The sequence below is a fragment of the Lactuca serriola genome, chromosome 4 (assembly GCF_051521515.1).
Source record: "Lactuca serriola cultivar US96UC23 chromosome 4, Lser_US96UC23_V15, whole genome shotgun sequence".
In the NCBI taxonomy this organism is placed as follows: domain Eukaryota; kingdom Viridiplantae; phylum Streptophyta; class Magnoliopsida; order Asterales; family Asteraceae; genus Lactuca; species Lactuca serriola.
In genome coordinates this window covers 191,821,469-191,849,338 of record NC_136411.1, presented here as the reverse complement: position 1 = coordinate 191,849,338, position 27,870 = coordinate 191,821,469, and the positions used below count along the sequence as shown (strand labels likewise).

The window sequence follows — 27,870 nt, the reverse complement described above, 5'->3', positions numbered from 1 at the left end:
CCATAAGTTATTTTTCTGGAAATATTCTCTTGGAAGGATTAAAATGTGAATTTTTAAGCATAATGGGCCAAAAATGAACTTTTCGGCCCAATAAAGCCCAATATGCGAGATTTTCAAATTAGAAGGGCTGAAGCTGTGATTTTCTGTAAAACAGGGGACTACTAGTGCTCCAAGCCCATTTCAAGGGTTAAAAATGCTTTTCATATTTAAAAGGGACCAAAAATGCAAAAATATTCTATTTTGGGCCAAAAGTGTAAAAACTGCGAAATTAAGGGTTCTAGCCGAGAAAAATTTCTTTTGGTGGACTAAAACTGTTTTTCAAATAACTTTGGGCTGAAAAATAACTTTTCTACAAGTTTTGATACTAAAGTGTCAAGAAAAATAGTTTGAGGACTAAAATAGAAATTATTTTATATAAAGGATTAAATGTGTAAATTATCCAAAAGAAAAGGGGCTGCAATAATGAAACATCCTAAAGTTGTAAATAATAAATCCGTCATGATGAAATTCTAACATCTCGACTATCGGCAAGTTATAATACATCTTCAATACCAAAATCGTTATCAAACGAATTGATTCGGTCTCGAATCAATAACAAATCCGAATGTAAACGCTACTAGTATTGAACAATCTACTTTTGAAAATGTAATGTTTAGAGACTATGTACTGAATGTAAACGCTACCAGTTGTAATATTCCAATGCTTGGTATTGTATGATGTTACGTTTCATGTATATTCATTGTGACGGTATTCAATTGAGTCACAACAGCCCCCGGACGTTTCCGCCGTCTGGTTCGGGGGTGTGACACAATGCGAGGATTCAGGAGTGAGGGCTTAACATCCGAAGGTCGAGTTATAAAGTAGCCATAGAATCATATGATGTAGCCTATTAGAGGCATAGTCTAAGGTGAACTTGAACACCTATGTAATAGTTTCAAGGAATAATAAAAACCTTCTTTTTGATATTTGATGTGTTAAGTTGTTATGTGATTTTCTTGTATGGTGACATGGAAAAACTACGGGACAATACTTGGGACGAGTATGAGTAGGTGTGAATGGTAGTAGAGGCCTATACTACCGGAAGCACAGGACTCACACTTGGATCAGGGAAAGTCACAAGGTTACCAAGAAACTAGTAATTGATTTTGTTTTATTCAAGTGTGTTGTTACCATCGTTTTAAGATAATGTACTTTCACTTTCACTAACACAATGTATAGCCTTTTTAATTCATAGTATCACTTAAGCATGTATATACTTACTATAATCACTTGTATTTTGACTACAAGTCTTGTAGAAACTTGGGTGTTACAACCTCAACCTAAACTTGCCAAGCAGCCTACCACCGGTAACTCTGCCGATGAGAACCCCCCCCCCCCCCCCTTTAATGGAGACCTATGTAATGAATCGAATGAACACAAACAAGGGATTTTTCATGTTCGTTCTTTAAAATTTAACCAAACAAATGAACAAATATAATCATATAGACGAACAAATTTTCTTATTTGTGTTTTTTCACTAAAAAATCACATTGTTCATTTTTGTTCATATTTGTTAGTTAAGATGTTAAATGAACATAAGGAACTTCCAAATATAAGAATCCAAATAACAAACCATATTTATAAATATAAACATTATAAGGAAATACTGTCTCAAAATAAGAAATAATTCAAAAAAAAAAGTTCTAAATATCAACATCTTTATCCAAATATTATAATTTATCCAAATATTATACACAAATTTCAAACATAAAAATGTTCACTTTCACTCGTAGCTTTGTTGCACTATATATCTCGTAAAATGTAATAACATACAGAAAGAAAGAAAAAAAGAAAAAAGAAAAAAAGAAAAAAGAAAAAAAAAAGCATGACAATCAAATCGAACGAATATAAATGAATGTCTATTATAAATGAATGAATGAGACTATTGTTCATATTGTTTAACTAAACAAACAAAATATCATGTTGATGCTCTTTCGTAAACCAAATAAACAAACTTCTAACGACACTTTTTGCAGAATGTTCGATTCAACATACATAAAACCCTTCTCTCCTCCAATGTCATAAGATGGTTAAAGGGGACAATGAAATCCATGACCCCATTTGCTAAAATTTAGGGATGAACGTTAGGACAACTGGCCAGAACCGGATAGAACCGATCAAGCGGGGACCGGAACGATATTCTTGTGGATTTTTTTAACCGGAAACCGGTAGAACCGACAAAAACCAATAGAACCGACAAAACCGAAACCATATATTGCTATTTCTCGATGACCGGTTCGAACATTGAAGACACAACAAGAACCAATATGAACCGGAACCGGTAGAAGCGGCGGTCCGGTTCGGTTCCTATTTTGCACCAAGTTCGGTTCCGGCCGGACCGGTTCCGATGCTCATCCCTAATAAAATTCCCTAAAGTCTCCCAGATCAGTCTAATGACTACAAAAGTAAATTAGAAGGAAATAAACAAATGTGCTACAAGCTTCGAAAAATAAACTAGAAATCAAATATACTCTTCATCAGGAGCGAGATTTTCAAGAACTCTTGCCTTCAAATCTAAAAACGAAAGAACAGAAACAATCGCTCTTCTCCTGCATAAATTCTCTTCATAGGGTATATAATAATAATAATAATAATAATAATATTTCCTTAATCGTTCCTCATCATACATACAAAAGAGAGCGAAATAAAACTCCCACCACTAAAAAACTCTTCATCAAAACCACCCACCTTATCATAAACCCTCTTTAAACCCCATTACCCAAAAATTGTGATCATCAAATCAACCTCAAAAACCCTACAATAAATGCATCCTCTCAACATACGACTGAACCAACCACTTACTAAGCGGTTCCCCACACCCCACAAAACACCCCGAATTCCCATTCTCCATAAAAAATGGAAACCGAAACAAATTAAGCAATTCCCTAACCGATTCCCTAACCATCGAACTCCCCGTCACCCGACTCCTCCGGCCCCACCCCGTCACAATATCAATCCTACTTGGACAAACACCCGATGACATCATCTCCCTCCTAAACCACGCCAATGTACGCGATAACGCCGTGACAGCTGTCCCATCCGACATCACATGAAGATTTATAAGCCAATAACACGCGCTCTTCTCCCTAACCGCGTCTGGATACACGTTTTTCCGCGCCGCCACCTCCCAAACGGACCCCGCCTCCTCCTTCAACCCCGACTTATGTAAAAAGTCAACCACCGCGTCCACAAGTCCGCGTTTACTTTCCCTATCCTCACTATGCATAAGATCCAAAAACTTTGTCACGTGGTCCCTCACATTTTGCCCATCGGGGCCCGCGGAGGGCATCGACCGAAGAAAACGGTCCGCAGGGTGGCCCGTGAGACACATCACCTCGTGAAAAAACCGCATGTCAACCGCCGTTTGAGCCTCCGTACAACAACTAAGAAGTAAAGTGTACGTCTGTAAAGACGGATTTAGCCCTAGACTACGCATACTTTGAACTAAACTATACGCATCCGAAAGCCTATGCACCCGAAGAAACGCGCTTAACAAAGAATTACAAGTCGGAACATTCGGAAGTAACCCCGCGTCTAACATCGCCCGATACCACCCCCACGCTTTTTCGACATTTCCGGATTTACCCCACAAGTCGACAAGAAGCCCGTACACCGGCTCATCCGGGACCCAGTTTTTTCGGGTCATTTCCGTAAATACGGCTTCCGCTTCTTCGAGATACCCGCAATGTCCAAGAACCTCCATTACTATACTATATGTCACGTTATCGGGCTCGAATCCGGCGCTTTGCATGTCCCGATACACCTTCAAAGCAATCGGGTAGTTTCTTGCTTTTGCTTGTAACGCGATCATGATATTGTAAGTCACTAGATTCGGGATACAACCTTGACTAACCATTTCACAAAATAACTTCAACGCTGCGTCTAAATGACCCGCTTTTCCCAAACAATTTATGATTACACTGAAAGTGAATGTATCGGGTGAAAGTCCGGCTTCTTGCATTCTTTGATACATACCCATGGCAATATCAAGATACCCTGCTTTCGCATGGATGTCAATTAGGGTACAATATGTAACCCTATCGGGTTTCACCCCTTCTTTTTGCATTTGATCGAAAATCTCGAGTGATTTTTTTAGAAAATTTGCACGTCCATAGCTATGGATTAACCGATTGTATGTGACAACATTTGGGGGGTATCCATCTCGAACCATTTGATCAAGTAATTTGTCAATTGACCCGAATTGTTTGGCCCGACCCAAGATCCCAACCATGGTTGTGTAAGTGTGACCATCGTGGTTAAACCCGGGTTGAGTTTTTAACCAGTAGAAAAAGTTAAGAGCTATTGAATGATCTTGAAGCTGTTTGAGTACTTGATTCGCTTGGTATACATCTAATGACCCGTTTAGATTCCATAACGCTTGTTCTATTCCCGGGCCCCACTTTGAATTTCTCAATATCTGACAAACTGTTTCCACCATATGACCCGAACCGGAAAACTGTCGACCCGGTTGTGAAACGGGTTTTGTTGATATTCCTCGTGTTACCATGAACTGGTTTACACAATCTTTTGATCTTTTCGTGTTTTGGTTTTGAAAGTTGGGGGCTGTTTTACCCGATGGTTTGCTTTTCGCGACACTTGTGGGGTTTTTTTGAGCAGATGTTTGTGGTTCAATTTTTTTGTACACTTTAACATTCGATGATTTATCACTCGAAGTTGTTTTTTCAGGAATAACTTTTTTGTAAGGTTTGACATTTGGAATAGGTCGGCCATGGTCAACCACATAGTTTTGACTTGACCCTTCGGTCATGGGTATCTTGTAGTTGACCACATCGTTTAGAAAGTTGACTGCTGCGATTCCTGCCCGAACAAAGTGCCCGGTTGTAAGACCAGATGGCTGGATTGAGGTGTCGATTTCATCAGCATAAGTTACACAATCGGGTTTTGACTTTGGTGTATGGTCAACTATGTTGGTATTGGGTGTAGTAGAAGATTTGGGCACAAAGGTGGATGATGATGTTGTTTGTGGATTTCGGGTTCTGTTTGTGTTGGGGATTTGCCTTTTGGAAGTGCAAGCTTCATCTTCTTGACAAGTGCATGAACTTCCATCTGCACTACATCTTGTTCCACTGAAGAAGAAAGATCTAGCTGATTGGGAAAGAACACCTAGCTGTTTTGTGCGCAACATTCTCTGCATAAATTGTATGAACAATTTAAGTTATACACTAAGATTTGTAAAGATCGCCATTTAGGCGTTTACTACCATAAAAAGACCTAATTTTGAAACTGAAACTCCCAATTGAAGATTGATCTCCATGATCGTTTTATTTTATTACACTCCCAATGATCGAATGATACTTGCAATCCTTTCGCCCTGAATTATTTCGATTTTGGTTCCAAAATGAGCCCAAAATTCGGATACGAATTGTGTCGGCTGTGAGGGAGCAATCAACAAGATATTCGAATGATCGAATTCAGGGCAAATTTAGCTCTGAAGATTTATTCATATTAGACCAAACAATTTCAAGAAAGAACCCGTTTCTTCAAATGATCAGGATGGAACATAATACAGATTTAGGAAACATTTAACGAAAAGAAAAACCCTAATCAGGATCAATAAGGTAGCCCCATTTGACCAAGCAGTCAACATTTCAATGGCGAATGAAACCACATGAGAAAAGAAATGATTGATGCAATCAAATATGAAAGAAGATTGATTAGCTCATTACCTGAGATGGGTAGAGGAGGAAGATGAGAGAAACGATGTGGCGGCTACTTCTCCATAAGAGCAGTCAAGGCATGCGTTAATTTTGCAGGCCAAACAAATGGAAGGGGTTTTGTGTGAGATTTTTCTATTTATGTTAGTTGGGAGTGAATTGGTGGTATGTTTGTAAACCCTATATTGTGATTATTTTTTCTGTTGATTTTGGTATCCACGCGTTCCCACCTTCACGGATTTCTTCTCACTCCTACAATGCTTTTAGCAAACCCCTCTTTCATTTTCCTTTTACCTTTTCTTTTCTCCTTTTTATTATATTTTTTGTTCCATGAAATTAAAATCTAACTCATTTATTAGTGACATTCGTCCAAATTTATATAATGTTGGAAGTAATAATAATTTTTAATTTTTTAAGTAAATAATCAATAATTTCAAAGTTTTACATTTTTCAAATTATTTTTTTGTGATAAAAATAATTTCAAATTTTAATTTTATTTTACTGTAAAAGTAGTTTGAAATACTGTAGAAAAATTAGGTTGAAATTCTTATTCACTTGGAATATCCATATGTAGGTCGAAATTCCAACGTGTTTATTATTTTTGAACTTGTTCTTTGTGTTTTTTATTGAATTTTGAACATGTTCATATTTTTGGATTGAATTTCTAACTTGTTTTCCGTTTTAAAAAATCAATTTTCTTCATTAAAAATGACGATTTGGGCGGAAAATAAGAAGAATGATGATGAGAAATAATAGACAATAAGAAGAATGATGAATGTCTCAAAGTCTTTTATTGAAGCTTATTCTAAGTTCGAGACTCACTCATCGTTGTGGTTGATGGGCATATTATTCTTGTCCTTCACTAGTGTGGTGATTTGTGGTGTTTCTCTAAGTCTATCGAGAGTTTGCATCTTCATGATTGGGCTTGCATCAACAGCAGGATTATTGTTGGTAGGTATTATAGGTAAGAAAACAAGAATGCAAAACAAAAAGTAATCAAAATTCACTCTTTGATTAATTGGAAAAACTAACTCAAAACTAATGGTTTACAATTTGTTCTCATAATCATAAACTCAATTAGGGACATGAATATATAGCCTAACATAACAACTTGTATTATAATAGGAAACTTATAACCAACTTGCCATAAAATGGATTGCTTGATCCTCAAACATAGGATTCCAACAATCACCCTCGAATCTATAAGTCCTTCTAGAGACGTCTTCAATCCCGATCACACTCCGCATTTCCTTGAACTTGTAAGAATTTCCGCCTTTTGTTCCTCCTCGGGAATGTACACCACCTCCACTTGTTTGTTTTCAGCATAATTTTTACCCGTGACAAATAAATCATCAAGATAATTTGCTAAAATTAGCAAGTTAGATTCTTCACTTTTTCGGTACACCGATGTTTCTTTCATGCACTTTTGAAATTTAATACTCTTGAAAATCCCATCAAGCTTCATGTTCCATGCTCGAGGTGCTTGTCTTAGACCATATAGTGCTTTTTGAGGCGATATACTTTATGCTTGATGCCTTTCTTTATATAGTCTTCCGGTTGCGATACGTAAACGGTTTCCTTCAATTCTACATGTAAGAACGTTGTTTTAACATCTAAGTGGTGAAGCTCCCACCCATGAGTAGTGGCTAAGGCTATAAGAAACCAAATGGTTTCAATTCGAACTACCAAAGCAAATACTTCTTGAAAATCAATATCGGGTTGTTGCACGTAACCTTTAGCAACCAACCTTTCCTTGTATTTATTAATGGTGTCGTCTGCATTTTTCTTCAATTTAAATATCCACTTGAGTCCAATTGGCTTCACCCCATAGGCTTGTTCACGAGAGTCCAAGTATTATTCTTGTTTATTGAATTAATTTATGCATTCATCACTTTAACCCACTCTGGTTCTTTCTTCGCTTCTTCAATCGATATCGGCTCATCATTCGTTATAAGAAGAAATTCTTCGAGATTATCAAGATCAAGCTCATAATCTTGAAATTGCCTTGGAGGTACTCTTGTTCTCAAGGGCCTTTGGTTTGCAGCTCCTTGTTGAATATTATTATTGACTGGACTTGGTTGTTCATTATCTTGTACTTCCGCTCCGCCTCCAAACTCATGATCTGATTCAGTTGGTTCAATTGGATCGTTATTTACATTGTTTCCTTGATTGTTGTTCATCTCGTCTTCTGGGTAGTCCCATGGTATTATGAATGAGCCCGATTCTTCATCGTTGGTACCTGCTTCTTTAATCCAATCACACCCTTTGGTTTCATCAAAAATAACGTCTTGACTCACAATTATTTTTTATGTCATCGGGTTAAATAATCGATAAGCTTTTGTATCCAGTTTGGAACCAACATGCACTAGTGGTCTTGATCTTGCATCCAACTTCTTTAGATTCACCGGTTCAACTTTTGCATATGCTAGACACCCAAATATACAAACATTTTCTAAATTCGGTTTTCTTTTATACAACTTTTCGTATGGAGTTGTATCACCAAGGACTCTTGTATAGACATGTTTGATTAGATTTGTAGAATGATTTACCGCTTCTCCCCATAAGTAGTTTGGAACACGCGTTGCCTTCATTATACTTCATGTCATGTCCATAAGTGTTCAGTTTCTTCGTTCCACAATTCCGTTTTATTGTGGAGAGTATGGGGCGGTAAAGTAGCGTTTGACTCCGTTTTGATCACAAAAAGAATTAAACTCGAGAGAAGTAAACTTGCCTCCTCGATCACTTATAAACACTTTTAAAGGCTTTCTAATTTCATTCTCCACCAAAGCTTTGAATTTTTGAAGTGTATAAATGCCTCACTTTTTCTTTCATGAGATAAATCTACATCAATCATGAAAAATCATCAATTAGTGTGAAGACATATCAAATTTGACCCTTGGTTGCCAGCGTGATCGGACCACATAAATCACCATGAACTAATTACAATGGTCGTTTTGCTTTGTATGTCGTCATAGACGGGAATGACTTTCTTGTTTGCTTGGCCACCAAGCAAGACTCACACAATTGATTCTCATGATCAAATTGGGGTAACCCTTTGACTAAACCCCTCTTGGAAATCTTTTTCATTGACTCGAAATTGATGTGCCCAAGTCTTGCATGCCATCGCCACGTATTTTCAGTTAGTCTCGAATGAAGGCAAATAGGTACTCCAATTTGTAATTTTATTTTATAAAGGCAGTTTGGAGTTCTTTGTACCTTCATTAATAAGCAACTATCAGCATCATGCATGGTCAAATAGTTGTCTTTCATTCAAATATCACATCCGGCTTCGGTTGCTTGTCTGAGACTAATAATATTGTTCTTAGGATCTGGTATGTAGTAAATCCCCGTCATCAGCCTTTGTTGACCCCTTTTGCCTTGGAAAAGTATATCACCTTTTCCTTTGATTTTTACACACAAATTATCTCCGAATTTAACCCTCCCAATTATGCCTTCATCAAGCTAGGAGAAAAATGTTTGGTTTCCTGTCTTGTGATTGCTTGCCCCATTATCCAAATAGTACACACCGTTATCTTGGAAGTTGTATCGAGACAGTATCACTTTCTCTTCATTTAAAAACAAGGTCTCATGTAAAAATATGGCCATATCGGTATCGTCAAATTCGGCGATATTACTTTCTTGTAACTTTTGGATTCGGTCCGGGCATTGAAACGCAAAGTGGCTTGGTTTATCGCACCGGTAAAAAATAATTTTGGGTCGATTTTTTTTTTCAGTTTACGGTTCGGATCAGAATTGGAGTTGGGCTTTTGATCAAAGTTGGGCCTATTTTGACCATTGGGGCGATTATCTCTCTATTTTGGTCCATGGGTCTGTCGAGACTTATACCCGTTTGATGGCCCACTTGAGTTATTTGATCTACCAGCCCCTTTCCTCCTTGAATCATTCTGCGACAACTTGTGACTACTTGAACCAACACCGCTGCTCAAACTACTATCGCTGGAAGACCTCACAAACATCACCCTCGTCAGCCCTTCTCCACTGTCATTAGCCTCCTTCATCCTCTCCTCGTAGGCTTTCAACCGCCCAACCACATCCTCAAAGGCCACCGTCTTCATCTTAAGGACATGCTCAAGGGAAGCCACGATATGGATGTATTTTCTTGGCAGCAACTTGAGGAATTTCTTCACCATCTTTGATTCTTTAATCATCTCACCAAGTGATGCCGATTGTAGCGAAATTCTAAACAGTTTTCCGGTGAAATTGTCGATTGATTCTGTCTCGGTCATCTTCAGCCTATCGAAATCAGCACTGAGGGTTTGTAATCTTACTTCTTTCACCCTATCAGCCCCTACATAGCGAGACTTGATCGATTCCCACAAAGCCTTCGAAGACTCGACATCGCTAAGTTGCATTATCAAGCTTTCTGGAATCGCCTGATAAAGCAACCTCATAGCAAGGTAATATTTCTCCTTGTTCTTGTCTGTTTTTGGATTGATCACAATCCAAGCCTCGTGAATTCTAAGCACCACCTTCATACGCAAGGACCAAACATTGTAATTGGTGGGTGTGAGCCTCGGACATGCAACAAAAGTCGCTCTGACCTCCTTGATTCTCACTGAAGGAGGCTGTATACCATCTTCACCATCCGACATGTTGACCTAGCTTGTCAACAAGTAACAAAATCGATCTCACAGCCTTTGGTTCGTTGACTCTTATACCAATTCTAGTTAAGAAAATGAGAATGCAAAACAAAAGGTAATCAAAATTCACTCTTTGATTAATTGGAAAAACTAACTCAAAACCAATATTTTACCATCAGTTCTCATAATCATAAACTTGATCATGAACAAGAATATATAGCCTAACATACCAACTTGTATTAGACTAGCAAACTTATGACCAACTTGCCATAAACTAGACTTGCCATAAACTGGATTGCTTGATCCTCAAACTTAGGATTCCAACAGGTATTTCTTGTGGAGTCCCTTGAATGGTGTCACTTGATGCCTCTCAGGTTTTCAGCTAAGGAGACATGTTTAGCATGGGGCTTGATTATCTCCTAACAACACCGAATGACGATCCTGACAACAAACACAAAGAACGCCAGTGCTTACTGGGAGAGTCGACTTCCAGGAAATGCACTGACCATCTAATTAATATCGACTTCGATTGATGTGTATATACATATAAGAATAAGTTTAATAGTATATGATTACTTACCTTTGTCTATGGTTTCTCGAATATATTTATCCTAGTTACGACTTCCCAGGAATATATGTTTTCTTATGTTAAGTAGGTGAGGGTCTTGTCACATTAAAATTTTGTAACATCTTGTTTTTCAGGTATTTTCATTTATGCTCTTGGTATGTAATTTGTTTGCAATTTGGCCCCTTGTAGTTTTTTTGGATGAAATGTGTTTCATCACATACATTGGGTGTACTCCTCGTACGTTGGGCGTATGTGGCCTGGACTAAAACACTAATATTTAGGGTTTGTGTACTATTTAAACACCCTTATAGCCCCAAATCCTTTTCTCTCATCAACCTCCACCCCTTATATCGACCCTTGCAAACCCTAGTTCATTTTAGAGCATATTTGAGCCTTGATTATGTATTTTGGTGATCTTGAAGAAGGAATAAGGAAGAGGACACCCTCTTAGAAGAGTAAAACACTTTGGATCCAGAAACACATCATCATTTTGCACCACTTAGAGGTAAAAAGCACTGATCTTGATGAAGTTTTGCTTAGATCTTGATTAGCCATGGATTGTGTTCGTTTCTGTCCCATAAGCTTGATGTATTTGAGTATGGGTTACTCTAATTCATTTGAGCTATCCTTTCAGATGTTTTGGAATGTTTAGTTTCATAAATATGTAATCTTGGTCCTTAGTTTTCCTCTATGGATGAACTAGGATGTCTTAATGAGTTAAGAAGCTAGGGTTTTGATATTGAGCTATTAATAGCAACACAAGATCATAAAGTTGGAAACTTTATGATTGAGGACATCATTTGAGGTATGGATCTGGGTTTGGACAAGTGAGCTTAAGGGTTTAAGCTCTTAATAGAAGGATAAAGTGGTTGGTGCATACGATCGGTTTACATTAGAGTACGATGCTCGTACGCGGTCAGCTCCCTAATTTTGGTCAATCCTTGTGTACGCTAAGCGTACAAGCTGAGTACGTTTGGCGTACTCATGAGTCAACTCATCTGACAATTTGACTTTCGATATGACCATATTTTTGTCCAAGTTTGATGTAGGGGTATTTTAGGTATTTTGAATTATAGTTGAGTTTGGTTATTTATCATTGAATAGATTTTTGGTAGAGCTGATATTCGGAGTAGTGTCCTATCCAGCTATTTTGTCTGTCTGTGAGGTGAGTCTCCTCACTGCTTCCATGGGTCGAAGGCACCAATGTCAGCCCATTATCATATTATGTAGAATGCTACCTGCTATGCGAATGTTATATCGGGTTGAAATAAACCCTAGGGCGGGCCCCACTATAGTATGTGTGGGCTGAAATAAAACCCAGGTCGGGGCCCACTATCGTATCATCAGGTTGAAATAAATCCCTGGGCGGGGCCCCAAGTTTGGGCCTATATTTTTTATTGGGTTGGAATATACCCCATGGATAGGACCGATTTATATGTTTGGTATGTGGTATTTTGGGAAACTCACTAAACTTTATGCTTACAGTTTATGTTTATAATTTAGAAACTTCCGGTACAAAAGGGAAGAGCACGGCGTGATAACATAGTATCCTCCCCTCATGATTTCTACACTTTTGGATAATATTTCTCCGATATTTTGGATATTGAAAACTATTATTGACTTGGAATTATTTGGTGGTTAAAACTATTGATTTTTAAATGAATTTTTTTATCACTATTTATGGGTTGATGCAAGTTAGTATCAGAGCCTTGGTTTGAGGGATTTTGGCACACTTTCGGGTGTGTCAGAGCTCAAACTGAGGAAATGATAATCATTTCAAAAAGAAAAAGAAATTAATTTTTTAACAAGATTTTTACTAAGAGAAAAGGGGTGTGATGCGTGCAATCAGCTGAGCTCAAGTAAGTGGTTCCCAAATTACCCATACCTATGTATTATGATCACTATGCTTAATATGTGAATTGCATGCTAAACTAGGGCTAAGGATACCTTGAGGAATCATATGATAATTGTCAGATTTGTGTGATGCCTTATAGCCTAGGAGGATTGGATGTTATGTATGATGGGTTTTGAGCATAGCAAACAATCCTATGTGTGCATACAACCCTAAATCATTTAATCTACGTTTTCTCTAATTGAACATACATATTGAATAAATAGAAACCCTAGCATGCTAGTATGAATTCGAAATTCACAAATATGGTAAGAATAATCATACCTATCACTATATAGTAATAGCAATCTAAACCCTTGTGTTGTTGAAGCCTTGAGAGCAAGCGTCACGAATGGCACGCCTCTAATGGTTCACACCCAACACTAGCTATGGAAGATGATTAAGAAAGAGGAGAGAGGATGGAATTTTCGGTCTGCTCTTCTAAAGAAACAGATGGCTAAAATTCATAGGGTTATGCTCTATTTATAGTGCAGTCTGGAAACCCTAGATAAGCCTAAATCCAAGATTATCTTAAACCGGGTAATTATCCACTTTCCTGATTATCCATTAAAGACTATTCTAGAACCCCTTGGGCTCCAAGAAATCGTCCCGCCTTATGGATGGTTCTAGATTACCTCTTGCTCAATTATTAAACAATTAAAATTTAGTCCATGCACTTTTAATTAATTCTTTTAATCCCAAAATTAAATACAATTAATTTCTTATTAAATATTACTATTTCTAATTAATATATTATTCTCATAATATATTAACAAATCATTTGTTTCAGTTTATTAATAATAAATTCAACTTCTCCCTCTAAAATCATCTGTCCAGTTGCTAGTTTTGAGGGCAACCCAAACGGACTATGCTACTATCAACTTAAGTATATACCAATTATAGTTATGGGCTTAGATACATAATCCAACAGTCTCCCACTTGGAAAGTCTAATAATTATAGCTTCTAGTATAACTTCTAAAACTGATTAGTAAATTGTAGCTCTCAAAGCTGTTGTCGAACTCTGACCTAGTTTGTTACATGTCCTACGATAAGTGATCAAATATTCCTCCATTCTACAAGATATCATAAGACATGACACATAGATTATAATCAATCTCTGTCCAAAATTTGTTTCCCGATTTCTGATTTATGGCGACTGAAATCAGACTACCAATCGAACACGTCAAATTAGTCCAGGTTTGGCCAAACGTTTTAGATGTCTTCATCAAATCATCGAGCGGCCCACACATATCTCTTTTCCCGTTAGGGAAAAAGGAATGGATAAACTTCGACTTATATGCTTGTACTATTTACTCATCAAATCAGACACAATAATACGTTTTATAACATCAAATTACTGATGCGTTTACATATTATCAATGCACAACTGACTTGTAAACAACAACTCATATATCTTTGTCTTAAGAATATAAGATATTATCGTCACAAAATTACTCGTTATAAAACTCTAGAAGTAATTCTCTGAGCGTAGGTTAATCTAATACTCAAAATCCCCATTTCTAAGTACTCACAAACATTGCAGCAAACCATTGCCAAAACTAAACCCTTAGACAATCTACAATTCAATTCATGACAGTCTTAATTTGCTACTTACTTCCAAAAGTACGAGCGACTGTGGATATTTCGAATAATCAAATTATTCAGGAAGTAAAACATGCAAAGTGAAACACAATAATAACCTAATTAACTATGCTCTCAAAACTATTGAATATAAATAAAACGTTATTATATAATCACCATATCAATTAGAATTTATTCTTTGTATAATGTTTCAAGTAATCAACTAAACACTTGAATTAAACATCAGTCATGCCATGTTATAAACATGCATACTATGTCTCTTTATGGTATTTCCTTTGGGAATAGATCGATTGGACAATATTCGAATGATGCTCACTTCATAATTTAAATTCTTGTTACTACTAAATGTGTTAAATTTTAACCTTACATGCAATATCCCTTTTATGATTTCGAGGCTTCAAAGTCACAGAGACTTTGCCAACGATATTACAAAATGTTCCATTGAAACTTTGTTACTTAAAACAACTCCATGGTAACGAAGTCTCAAATTCAAGATACACTCCTTGAACACCTTCCTTGCATTAAAGTTTCTAACTCACATGTATATTTCAATAATCAACTCCTATTATGGAAACATTTCCATATGACCATTCGTTCTAGATAAGAATCACCTCCACCTAGAATTATTTCAATCTGGTCCGTCCATTATAATACTATACTTCCAACTATCCACAAGCAACCAATCTTTAGTAAACGCCAGACTGTTCTTAACAGTTGCTTAACAACTTTAATCACACCACGTTCTAGTCCTTTTTCCCTCTCAATGCCCATAGCATTTGGAAAAAACAGAACAAGTGAATATTATAGCATACGTAATCGATCCAATTTCTGAAGCAAAGGGGACTTGATTCATTATGTCTTATATAAAGGCTTGATATTTGCTCAGTATCTTGCTATAATACTATCATACATCGAACTTCCTATGTTGAACTAATTCAACATGATATTCATATATGTGCAAGACTAAGTTTTATTAAAAATTCAATCTAAACTTTTAGATTTGAAATGAAGTATGAATGCCCCCTCCCTAAATCCTTCTGTAACGAAACAATTCCCAAACTTTGCAATTTGCAATTTTGAAATATTTGTTTCCTACAACTAATATTGACAACTTGTGACACTTACCATAACAACTATGCTCCTACTAGCATAACAATTATGCTCCCAATAGCACAATAACTATGCTACCACTAGCTTTGACATGTATTCAGAAATCAATTGGACTTCCAGAAATCAATATCTTTTGACTTTCTTTCTAAAGCGCAGATTTCTGATACGTGATGCTTCGACGAGTCTTCATCTAGACCTCTCAAGCTTATACACCTTCATTAGATGCTATATGTGTGTGTGTTTAAACCCTTTCAGAACTTATGGTTATAAATCTTGAACATTATTCAAACTGATCCTTTCCATTTCTCACAATTCGAACTATAAAAAGGGATGTCATAATCATATTGGTAATTTGAGAACGCAATTAACATAACCACTAACCAAAATGATATCTATCAATCTTTAAAATCCATTAGCGAAAGGATTTCCTCATAATCATTTTCATGAATTAGAACGAAACCTTTTGCTACCTATATTTTTAAGGTGTATACGTTCCCATCCATTTGAATCTGTCATTTCTAACCTACAATCATAAGACAAGGTTTACGACAAATTCAAATTCTAATTTAGCTTTCATGGTCTGAGCTTTGCTTATCCTTAATTTCTTGTTATCTGGCAGCACAAGGGCCAACCAGTGCTTCCATGTTGTTTAACCATCTCACTTCCGTTGACCAATGTACTATCACTGACCAACATGCTCTGCCTTTTGCAGTCAAAACAGAACCATAGAACTCATAAGCATTGCCAACCCAACTGGAAGATGCACCAAAACAAAAATGTGTTAACTTAACACGATAGGTTATCAACCTCAGGTCGTATGCTAGTGATAACTAAGAGGTTTATTCTTGATTGACTCGTGAAACTTTTCAAGATCATTAAGGCTCCCACTGACTTCTTGATATAAAGTTTCTCTCTTCAAGGAACAAATATTCAAAAATTAGTGTGGATTCCCAACAAGAAAACATTTCACATAATTGGTCTTAGCTTATACAACTTCCAATTCCAATGTGCTAGTGTAAGAAAACATTATTACTCCACATTTCATGAGGTGTTATAAACCTAATTAGTACGAAAAAAGCTTCAAGATACGAATTATAGTTAGTAGAATATGACTCTAAAATTTTAATTGGATACGAAGTATGACTTATCTCATGATTGAACCATTTCAATAATATTTGATTCCTCTTCTTTAGTTAAACAATTGAACTAAGATTTTCTTTGAGGATCAATTTGTAATATAGTTCAACAATCATCAAGATGATCGCAAAACACGATACTAAAGTACTCTCCTTTGCTTTTAGATTAGAGAAACTTTTATTTTTCTGCCTAATAGATTCTTCTATTCGTTCCATTACTCTTTGAATCTTTTCAATGTGTTAGAATTATGCTTAATCTTACAAACACAATCATATTTACTGAACCATTAGTAAATAATGATGAATATACTTATCTTCCTTTGTGGTGGATCTAATTAGTCCATATCAATATGTAATAGATCCATTAGTCCATCACTTTGACTCACATAAACATGTGATCAATGAATTGGTCATAATCTTCCAAATATCAAGATTCTCATACATCACTCAATTCAAATAATATGACTCCAAATTTCTATCCAATTGAAACTTGGGTGATGAGAATTCCTTTTCACTTGGTTAATTATAACAATACCATAAGTAATATAACAAGAATCAAATCCATAATTAAGATTGCTAACAATAGATATGTAACCAACACTTTCGTAAATGTCATTGTAAGGAAATGTAAAGTAAATGAACTAGATAAATCAAAAAATTCACTTTTATTAATAATAAACGAAATATTTTGGAACTTGTCGTTACAATGCAAAATGGAAACTATGTTTCTAAACATCTCCTAAGAAATCTATTAATTTATCATAACTACTAAGAAGTAGGTTCCAAAATCCGATCATCAAACCATGCGATCCATTTCCCACGATTAGATTCAGCTCACTCTTCTTAATCTTCCTTCTTTCTCTTAGATCCTGCAAAACATCAAAATGTGATCATCACATTATGTATCAAGAATCTATGAATAGGAACATATAAAAAAATGGAGTTAGAAAATGGATGTACCTGAAGTGGAGTCATATGACTCGACTTTACCATCTTTGATATCTTTCAGGTAGTGTGGGCATCTTCACAACCAATGCTCCTTCAATTAGCTATAGAAACATATGGACTCTTTAGGGTCAGTACATGGAACTGTCTCAGAACTAGCCTTTCTCTTTACCATATGGTCAAACGGTTTGACCTTGGTCGATGCATTTCCATTAGGAAGAGAAACCATTTTTGGACTACCATTGCTATCATCAATGTCAATGGAAATTTGGGAGACATATCCTTCAAACACTTTTGCTTGACTTGTGCTCTTAAGAATTTCTGCTTCAGCAGCAATCAACATATGTGCCATATCAATTAGGGTCATGTCGTGATCCCTCATATAGTAATCTTTAATGAACTGACTATATGACTCATGAAGTGAAACTAGAACCAAGTCAATGGCTAGCTCCGTTGGGAAATGACACCCATCATCCCTAATCTATCGATGTACGATATCATTTTTAGAACATGCACACACGGACTTTCCATAATGATATTTACATGCCAACAAGACTTGAGTAACTTCATACTTTTCAACTTGAAGAAAACATGACTTAAGGAGAGTCGTTGGACGAGGAGGAGGAAGAGTTGAAGAAGTATTATCTCGAGTTTCACCGTTTCTCGAAGAAGGAAACATTCTTTCACCTTGATCAACATGTGGAAGATCATCTTCAGATAGAGGAAAAACATTTTCAAAAGAACGAGGAAGACCATTGGTGTCTGAACTTGACATCTAAAATAGGAGAAAAGAAAATTCTAGTTAGTTTACATTAATCCTTAATTATTTACCCATAAATTTGAATTAAGGCTAGGATACATATTTTCGATTCAAACTTTGAAGAGGGATCTCGTAATCAAATTCAAATCTATTTTAGGTAGGTAAATCATTTACCAATTTCAATCTCATGAAACTCCTAGATCTTTTGAGATTCATTTAACTATTCAATGACATGTTTAATCTTGATTATGCTCTCACTTTTGTGACTGGGATGCCGATGATCACAAACGAGATACGAATAACCATGCAAATTAGCTTGGTACTCTCGATGTTATTTATCATCTCCTTTTAATGTGCCGGTTAACCATACATACTCCATTAATAAATGATAATTGTCGAGACACCCATTACCAACTTTATTAGTCCTACATTAGTGTGCCGGTTAACCACACACGCTCCACTAACGAATTATAAAGTGTAATGTGCAATTTCATGGATTAGCATACAAATTCACTATTTCCTAAAGTAACTAAGAGTGGGATTTAAAATAGTTTAGTTACTTTATATCATTATACTTTTAATGATATTAATTTTTCCTTTCAAATCCATTCGGCTAACGACCCTCCACCAAACAAAAGAGTGGTGGGTAAGAATGGATACCCGATGACGGTTATTTTATAGGCCGCTTCCTTAAAATCTCATTATAGTATGACTTCGTGAATGAGGCGTACTAATGGTTCAACTGACATTTCTTATATGTATATATTAAAACTTTTAATTATATACATAGTATAAGGTTTATTTTAAAACATTTATAAAATTGCAAGGGTTTAATTTTTTAATAAATTAAACTTTTAATTCAATTAAATTTAAACCATTTTATGGATTTATTGATTATCCTTTAATTAAACACTTAATTAAATTAATAATAAGATCCATAAGGATGCATTTTAAACTTTTCAAAATACCAATTATTATTTGAAATTAATTATTTAATTCAATTAATATCTGGATTTATTTAAACTCTTAAAATAATCATATTAATTAACAAAACCAATTAATTAAGTCAGATACTTATCTCCTAACTTCCAGGCTTTTAATTTATCGTCATAGGTACACTATAATCCATTTGGAGGATAAGTATAGCAAGTAATTATCATTTAAAAGCAAATTAGGAAGATAAGGCACACAATTTTAGATCTGACAACCCAACACGCCATGTTACAAGATCATCATGTCGTGTTGCAGGCCAACACACCGTGTTGGAAGAACACCACAGCGTGTTTGAAGAATAGAATGACGATTCTATTTTCTCCTTCTTGTTCAAGATCACCATTGTATCAATTAAATAGGAAACTAAACATACTCTGTCACACCCCCAAACCAAACGGCGGAAACGTCTGAGGGCTATTGTGACTTAATTGAATACCATCACAATGATTATATATGAATCATAACATCATTCATCACCATGCATTGAAATATTACAACTGACATTGTTTACATTCAGTACATTGTTTTAAACATTACATTTCCATAACATAAACCGTTCGATACTAATTTAAACAAAACACCATGACATCACTGGATACATATTCTTCGGTTTACCTGTTACCTGAGAATACAAGTATTTTGGAAAAAAAAACGTCAACATATGAAATGTTGGTGAGTTCATAAGTAATGTTTGTAAAAAAAATGATTTTTGTGAAGTTTGGAAACCCAGAAAATCCGATATTTTCTGAAAAGAGTATTGTATATAAGAAAAAGTGTGAAGATCCGTAAGTATGCTTGTCGATTTTTGTAAACATGTATAATTGTTAAACTTTCTATACATCACATAGGTAAAAGTGTTGAACTTCCTGGGAAAACCCGATGTTTTCCCAATACATAAAATTACATGTCTTATTTATTGTTATACCGATACGACGATTGTTTATGATTACCCAGGTGACATTAGATTAATTATGGGTTGTGATTCGTTATAATCACGCATTAATGAAAATGACTAGTTTATAACTACCAAATACAAACGATCCCTTAGGCGTCGTCCGTACTACTCACTTAATCCAACCACCCTGACTTCTCATAGCCCCACAACCGAGGAGAAAGGAGGGTACGAAGCCCCCTTTATTTCCATAAGTCGTTCAAGGCTATCGGGAATGCGAAGGGCACTTGGCCCGACTTGCATTTGACTTCTCGACTTTGCTAGCAGTACCAATGGACCCTTGGGGCCCAACAACACAATAGAGCTATTGAAAGTCCTTTTACATGGAATTAGGTCATAGAAGGCCCAATAACATGTAAGCGCGTTCCCTTCGGGCCTAAAGATCATGTTATTGGGCTAGCTAGGCCCAACAAGCACGATTTGAAACTTTCAAGCCCAAAGATTGAATATTGACTCCTCGTAGATTTCACGTGTTTATTGAAGTACTATTGTTTATTGAATTTTGATTTGTTATTGATTCGAGACCGAATCAATTCGTTTGGTAACGATATTGGTGTTGAAAGTGTATTTGTTATTACGTTTCGCCGGTAGTCGTGGTGCTCGTATTTTATCTTAAGGGATTTATTTTTTTAAAAGTAAGAGTTTACCTTTTTACGACCCTTCTTGGATAAATTTACACTTTCAGTCCTTTATATAAAAGAATTTCCATTTTAGTCCTCAAACCATTTTTCTTGACACTTTAGTATCAAAACTTATTGAAAAGACACTTTCAGCCCAAATTTACTTGATAAACAGCTTAAGTCCTTCAAAAATGAAGTTTTCTCGGTTGGAACCCCCATTTTCGCAACCTTTACAGTTTTGGCCCAAAATGGAAAATTTTTGCATTTTTGATCCCTCTTGAATTTGAAAAAAATTTTTGACCTTTGAAATGGTTTTAATACACTTGTAATCCCCTGTTTTACATAAAGTTGCATTTCCAGCCCCTCAATTTCAAAAATCTCACAAATTGGGGCTTATTGGGCCGAAAAGCCCATTTTAGCCCATTATGTTCAAAATTTACATTTTAAACCCCTCAAAAATGTTGACATTCAGAAAAATTATATTAGAAACTGTTTAGACCCTTTTCAACCCCTAGAAATTATCATTTGTCGTTTTGGACCCTTAGTTTTGTATTTTTGACAATTTAAGCCCAAAAATGGGTTTTATGTCCAAATATGTTCATCCTAACCAAATGAACTATTTTCCTTGACTTGATTAGTGTAAAATGGTGTAAGTTATGTTTATTTCATTCCTCATGTTATAGATCTCGGTTTTTAGGTACTTTTTGGCTAACATATTCATCACAAAACACATAAAATCATACATACAAGCATAAAAATCACACAAGGCATACATTTACTCATGGATCTACACATTTGATTGTATTCTCCCCCATAAAAATCATAAAAACCGAAAGAAAGGGGGTATGAAGCTCACCTTGAGTTGTAGTTTCGGTTTTGAAGAAGATTGGAAGGAGTTTGATGTTGTTTTCGGCCCTAACAAGCCTTCCTTCGTTGATTTCAAACTTAGAGGGTTTCTAAGAGAGCGATCATGATTTTGCATGGATTAGAAAGAGATTTTTGATAAAACAAAGAACCTAGATCATAGATCCAAGCATGATCTTACCTTAGATGAAGAATTTGTGGAAATATCTTCTTGAAAAACCTTCTAAATTTCGAGAACTTGATGAAGAGTGGAGGGAGTTTCCTTGAGAGATTTGTGAGAGAAATGTGTATGTGTGTGTGCTTGGAATCGGCCGAGAGCAAGAGAGATAGGTGAGAAGAGTGATTTTTTGAAGTGAGTTGCATGAAAACATGAGATGGCATGGATGTTTGAAGTGTAATAGCCTAGATATCTCCCATGCAAAGATGAGGTGTCATGCAAAAGTCAACTTCTTCTTCTCCTTTTGGGCTTGGGCCGAGAATTAGAGAGGAAGAGGAAAGAATTTGGGCCTTGTATGCTTAAGCCTTTTTCATGGTTATGTTAAGTGATGTTTGGTCCAAATAATCATAAATGTGAGTCTTATGACCTATTAGGGCTAAATTAGGTTAATTATGGCCCAAAATGGTTCATAGAATTAATTTATTTCATTCTAGGCCCAATATGGCCCAAAATATTAAAATAAATGAAAGTGGGTTCAATTAGAGCCCATTTAAGAGTTCTAAGCCCAAGATGGTCAAATTGGAAGCTTATTGGTCCATTGGGCCCAATAAGGAAGTCTTAGTCCAAAATGGACTTAAACAAGAACTTCTAGGGTTTCCAATTGCTTATTGACTACTTGAAATGCTTGCATGGGGTGTTTGATTGAAATTTTGTTGTAATAGAGTATGCATCATACATGCTCTTATGTCTTTGATTCATAATTTGGCTTAAGTGTTGTAGTTACAAGGCACAAAAATTTCTAGTTGTGACATACTCTCTGATACCACTGATGGGTTTTGAGCATAACAAACAATACTATGTGTGCATGCCACCCTAAATAATTTGATCTATGTTTTCTTTAATTGAACATACATCTTGAACAAATAGAAAACCTAGCACGCTACTATGAATTCAAAATTCACAAATTGGGTTAGAATAATCATACCTTGATCACTATATAATAATATCAATCGAAATCCTTATGTTGTTGAAGCCTTGAGAGAAAGCGTCACAAATATCATGCCTCTAATGGTTCACATTCAACACTAGCTATATGTAACATCCCAAAATTCATGACCAAAAATTTCATTTTTAATTAATTAATTATAAAACGGTATTCTGAAAACATCAATAATGTCAACACCCTGGTCAAAGTCAACATTTGGTCAAGGTCAACATTCCGAGTTGATTCAACTTGCCGAGTTGATCCATCAACTTGTCGAGTTCCATAAATCCGAAAACTCTGAACTCGTGATCCAACTTATCGAGTTCTTTCACAACTCGTCAAGTTCCTCCTATCCATAGCATCGGGACTTTCCCCATTCTACTCGTCAAGTCATCCTTGAACTCATCGAGTTTTTACCCTTTACAGACTTGGGATTCTTCGACCCAACTCATCGAGTTCCTCTATGGACTCGACGGGTTCTTCAGTCTTTTGAGCGATCTCAATGGCTTAAGTCGTTATCCTTCAAATCTAAGCTCCATACTTCCATTACATACTGAAAATATCCTTTTAAGGGTAAAGTTTCCAACTCTACCCATTAATAAGCTTCTTAATGGGTTTATCTCAAACCCTAATTCTTTAAGACCTAAATCTTGACCCAAAAGCCATAATACTTCACACTAAATCATAACAACTTAGATATTGGCCCTATACATCATATGAGTATGTAAAGTCCCCGACTTTCCCTCCATGCATGGCCTTTTAGAGCTCAAAATGCCAAAATAACACCTTAAAGCAACATGGGGCTTCCATGGCCATAAAGTTTGCACCTTGATGCCATGAAACCCCTTTTAGACCCCAGATCTGAAAGAGTAGCCACTTGGGACGTCCAAGTCTCAAAAGCTAGCAATCTTGGAGCAAAACATGGAGAAATCACTCTAAGACTAGATCTAAACATTGAATAGACAAGATAGGAGCTTTATACCTCCAATGAACCAGAAATGGAGCTCAACCTCTGGATCTACTCTTCTCCTTACTTCCTTGCTCCTTCTTCAAGTCTCTTCTCCTTCAAAACCTAAAGAAAGCACCAAGAATGGCTCAAAAATCTCAAAAATGTATTAGGGTTTCGTGGTTAGGGTTTAGGATGATGGAGGCTGCAAATGAGGCCAGCCTTTGGAGGTTAAGGTGTTTAAATAGGGCTAAAACCTTGAAAATTAGGGTTTCAATATGGTAGACCTACTCGTCGAGTTTAGGTCCCTTAACTCATCGAGTAGGTTTCTTAACCCACATCCTAGAAATTAATTCCTACTCGACGAGTTTGGGGCCTCCAACTCGTCGAGTTCTCATATAAAAGTGAATAAATTTTCATTTAAAATAGATACCAGGAACCAAGCGTTACACTATGGATGATGATTGAGAAAGAGGAGAGAGAATGGAATTTTTAGCTAGGTCTTCCAAAGAAACAGATGGCCAAAATTCATAGGGTTATGTCCTATTTATAGTGTAGTCTGGAAACCCTAGATAAGCTCAAATCCAAGATTATCTTAAACCGGGTAATTATCACTTTCTTGATTATCCATTAAAGACTATTCTAGAACCCCTTGGGCTCCAAGAAATCATCCCACATTATGGATGGTTCTAGATTGCCTCTTGCTCAACTATTAAACAATTACAAATCAGTCCATGCACTTTTAATTAATTCTTTTAATCCCGAAATTAATTCCAATTAATTCCTTATTAAATATTAATTAAATATTACTATTTCTAATTAATATATTATTCTCATAATATATTAACAAATCATTTATTTCAATTTATTAACAATAATTTCAACCTCTCTCTCCAAAATCATCTGTCTAGTTGGTAGTTTTGAGGGCAACCCAAAAGGTTTGTGCTACTATCAACTTAAGTATATTTCAATCATAGTTATGGGCTTGGACACCTAATCCAACAATGTATTACATGAAATTGATATTGGCTCGGTTAATTGCTAAGTGTATGTTTTTAAAGTTGTATACGATTAGGATCATATAGCCCTTGAATGATCGATTTAGCCTCATTTTTTGTTCCTTGTTTGGTTGTGGACTTAGGGTAGAATCATCATTTGATAGTCTATATGATTCCATTTTTGTGTATAACTTGCATGCATAAGGCAACCAACAATTTTGATTGAGGTTATTGGTATTGTGAGAGGTGTCATTTGAGGATTCCTAGGAAAGTCTAGGATATGTATGTTGTTTAGCATAGGATTGGTATATAGTTCTAGTATGGTGACTTAGAGGAATTAGAATAGCTATTGAGGAAGGTACATATAGGTGTGAAAGGTAGTATTAGGCCCGTACTACTGGAAGCACAATATATGTACTTGAGACAAGAACAAACCTGGGGACTCTAAGGAGACATGTATGTTGTGAGTTCCCTCAAGATTATGCTAATTGTTTGTACGTTTGTATTTCAGTTTGAGTATGGTGATGATCACTTGAGAAGGAGGTTCTGGTTCAGGTTCTGGCTCAGGCACAAAACCGATCGATGAGTGTGCAAGTTTATTGCAGCCGATGTTACTTATGGTATCTTGGATGCTACTCCTGTGATGTTTGGTACCATCAAGGAGTCAATTATGGAGCTTATGGATGAGCGGATTAGGTCCTTTCAAGTCGTGATTGTTGCGGGTCATATTGGAGCGCGAACTCCTTCATTGTGGGAGTTTAAGGCGTGTGGAGCTCAAGAGTTCTTTTGGGCTGAGGACCCCATCGCTAGACGACGTTGGATCGTTGGCATGGAGAATTCTCAACGGATGAGTTTTTCCCTGAGGGGGAAAAGGTTGGGTTCGCATCTTGCCTTCTGAGGGACTGAGCATGTGACTGGTGGGATGAGTTTGGTCGAGTTGTAGGGTATGTGGCAGTGGTAATTGTGACTTGGGAGGAGTTTTTTATGAGGTTCCAGATGGATTTTTCACCAGCGATCGAGGTGTAACAACTGGAAAGGGAGTTCGAGGATTTTCTCTAGACTATTGAGACTGTAGCGGAGATTACCGCCAAGTTCTTTGAAAGGGATTTGTTGGTTCCACAGTACGATGTGGATGAGGAGATGAAGAAGACGAGATATCATGACATGTTAATGGATGACATCAGGGAGTTTGTGAGATTTTCGAGGTGCAAGACCCTGAATGATATGACTGAGAAGGTTTGTGAGTGGGAGATTGAGCTGGAGGTTTGGGCGAAGCGTAAGCCAGAGTAGGTGTAGACAGTAGTAGGCCAGGATAAGAGGCCCAAGACTTCTGATTCACGCACCAGAGGACAGCAGGGCCGGGGCCGTTGCGGCAAGTGTGGCAAGCCGCACAGTGGGAATGTCGAGAAGCGAGTTCAGGATGTTTCAGTTGTGGTCATTCAAGTCATATGAGTAGAGACTACCCCCGTAGTGCTATGATTTGATTTCATTGCAATTAGATCGGCCATAAAAAGGCTGATTATTCGAGACTATTAGGAAGGGCAGTGGTGGCGCCTACACCAGCCACCTTGAGGATTACCGATAGTCGCCAGGGTAAGGCGGAGGCACCTGTGGTGAAAAGCAGGGCTTTTTAGCTGACCACCGATGAGGCCTGCACAACACTGGATGTGGTTACTGAGACATGGCTTATTCATATCTTTTATTTCTTTCCTTATTTATGCTTATGTTATATCTGATCTTGTGTATGGACCTTTTTAGTCAATGGTATGGATGCTTATGTGTTGTTTGATTCAGGTGCTACCCAATCCTTTGTATCTCTTACGCTTAGCAAGAAGTTTTGTGATGCTCCCGAGACTCTGGATTACCCATTAGAGATTGAGATTACAAATGTCCGTTCTGTGAGTGCTTCGAGGGTTTACCGTGGGTGTGTCCTGAATTTGTTCAGCGAGAGACACTCCATTGATTTGGTGTTGATTCCTCTGCGAGCATCGAAGGTCATTGTCGGGATAGATTTGGTTAGGCCCCAATGGGGCCATGATTGACTGTGAGCACTAGCTAGTGAGAGTTAAACCCCAAGTGGGGAAGAGCTGGTTATTCCTAGCGAGGGACCTTCGTATGGGCAAGCTCTTTATTCAACTGCGAGGGTCATGAGATATCTTCAACAAGATTGTTATGGGTTCTTGACTTATGTGGCAAATACTCGAGTTAAGGGTACGACGACGTTGAGTGAGGTGCTCATTGTCTGGGATTTCCCAAATGTGTTTCTTGAGGAATTTCCAGGGGTGTCTTCCGAAAGGCAAGTCGAGTTCCAGATTGATCTGATTCCTGGAGCGGCTCCAATAGCCAAGGCAACATTTCACCTGGCACCACCAGAGATGCATGAGTTGTCTATGCAGCTTCAGGAGTTGCTAGACAAGGGATTTATTCAGCCGTGTAGCTCACCTTGGGGAGCACCGATCCTGTTCATGAAGAAGAAGGACGGTTTACACAGGATGCACATTCACTTCCAGGAGTTGAATAAGCTAACAGTGAAGAACCATTACCCACTCCAAAGGATCGAAGACTTATTTGACTAGCTTCAGGGTGCATATTGGTTTTCTAATATTGATTTGCGATCAGGGTACCATCAGATGAGATTTAAGGACGATGACATTCAGAAGACAACCTTCATGACTCATTATGGTCATTACGAGTTCGTGGTGATGCCATTCGGGTTTACTAATGCACCAACAACATTCATGGATCTCATGAACCGGTTTTGCAGGCTGATGGTGGATTGGTCGGTGATAGTATTCATTGATGATATTATGGTCTATTCCAAGAATAAGGAGCACCATGAGGAAAACTTACGAGAGGTGTAGGAGACCCTGATGAGAGAGAGGTTGTATGCCAACTTCTCCAAATGTGAGTTCTGGCTGTTTGAGGTGCAGTTTTTGGGGCACGTCATCAACCAAAAGGTTATATTGGTTTACCTGACCAAGATCAAGGTCGTGATGTGATGGGAGGTTGCAAGGACCCCATATGAGA

The 27,870-nt window shown here is 36.8% G+C and overlaps 1 protein-coding gene across 1 annotated transcript; it reads right to left on the bottom strand.

The window, feature by feature from the left end:
- Positions 1-2,583: 2,583 nt before the first annotated feature.
- On the bottom strand, positions 2,584-5,877 carry LOC145103092 (pentatricopeptide repeat-containing protein At1g74750-like). Its single transcript, XM_079040632.1, has 2 exons — positions 5,727-5,877; positions 2,584-5,188 (listed from the first exon to the last, which is right to left on the bottom strand). The coding sequence occupies exon 2, from the start codon at positions 5,183-5,185 to the stop codon at positions 2,795-2,797; it is 2,391 nt and encodes a 796-aa protein (XP_078896758.1). The 5' UTR covers positions 5,186-5,188; positions 5,727-5,877; the 3' UTR covers positions 2,584-2,794.
- Positions 5,878-27,870: the final 21,993 nt, after the last annotated feature.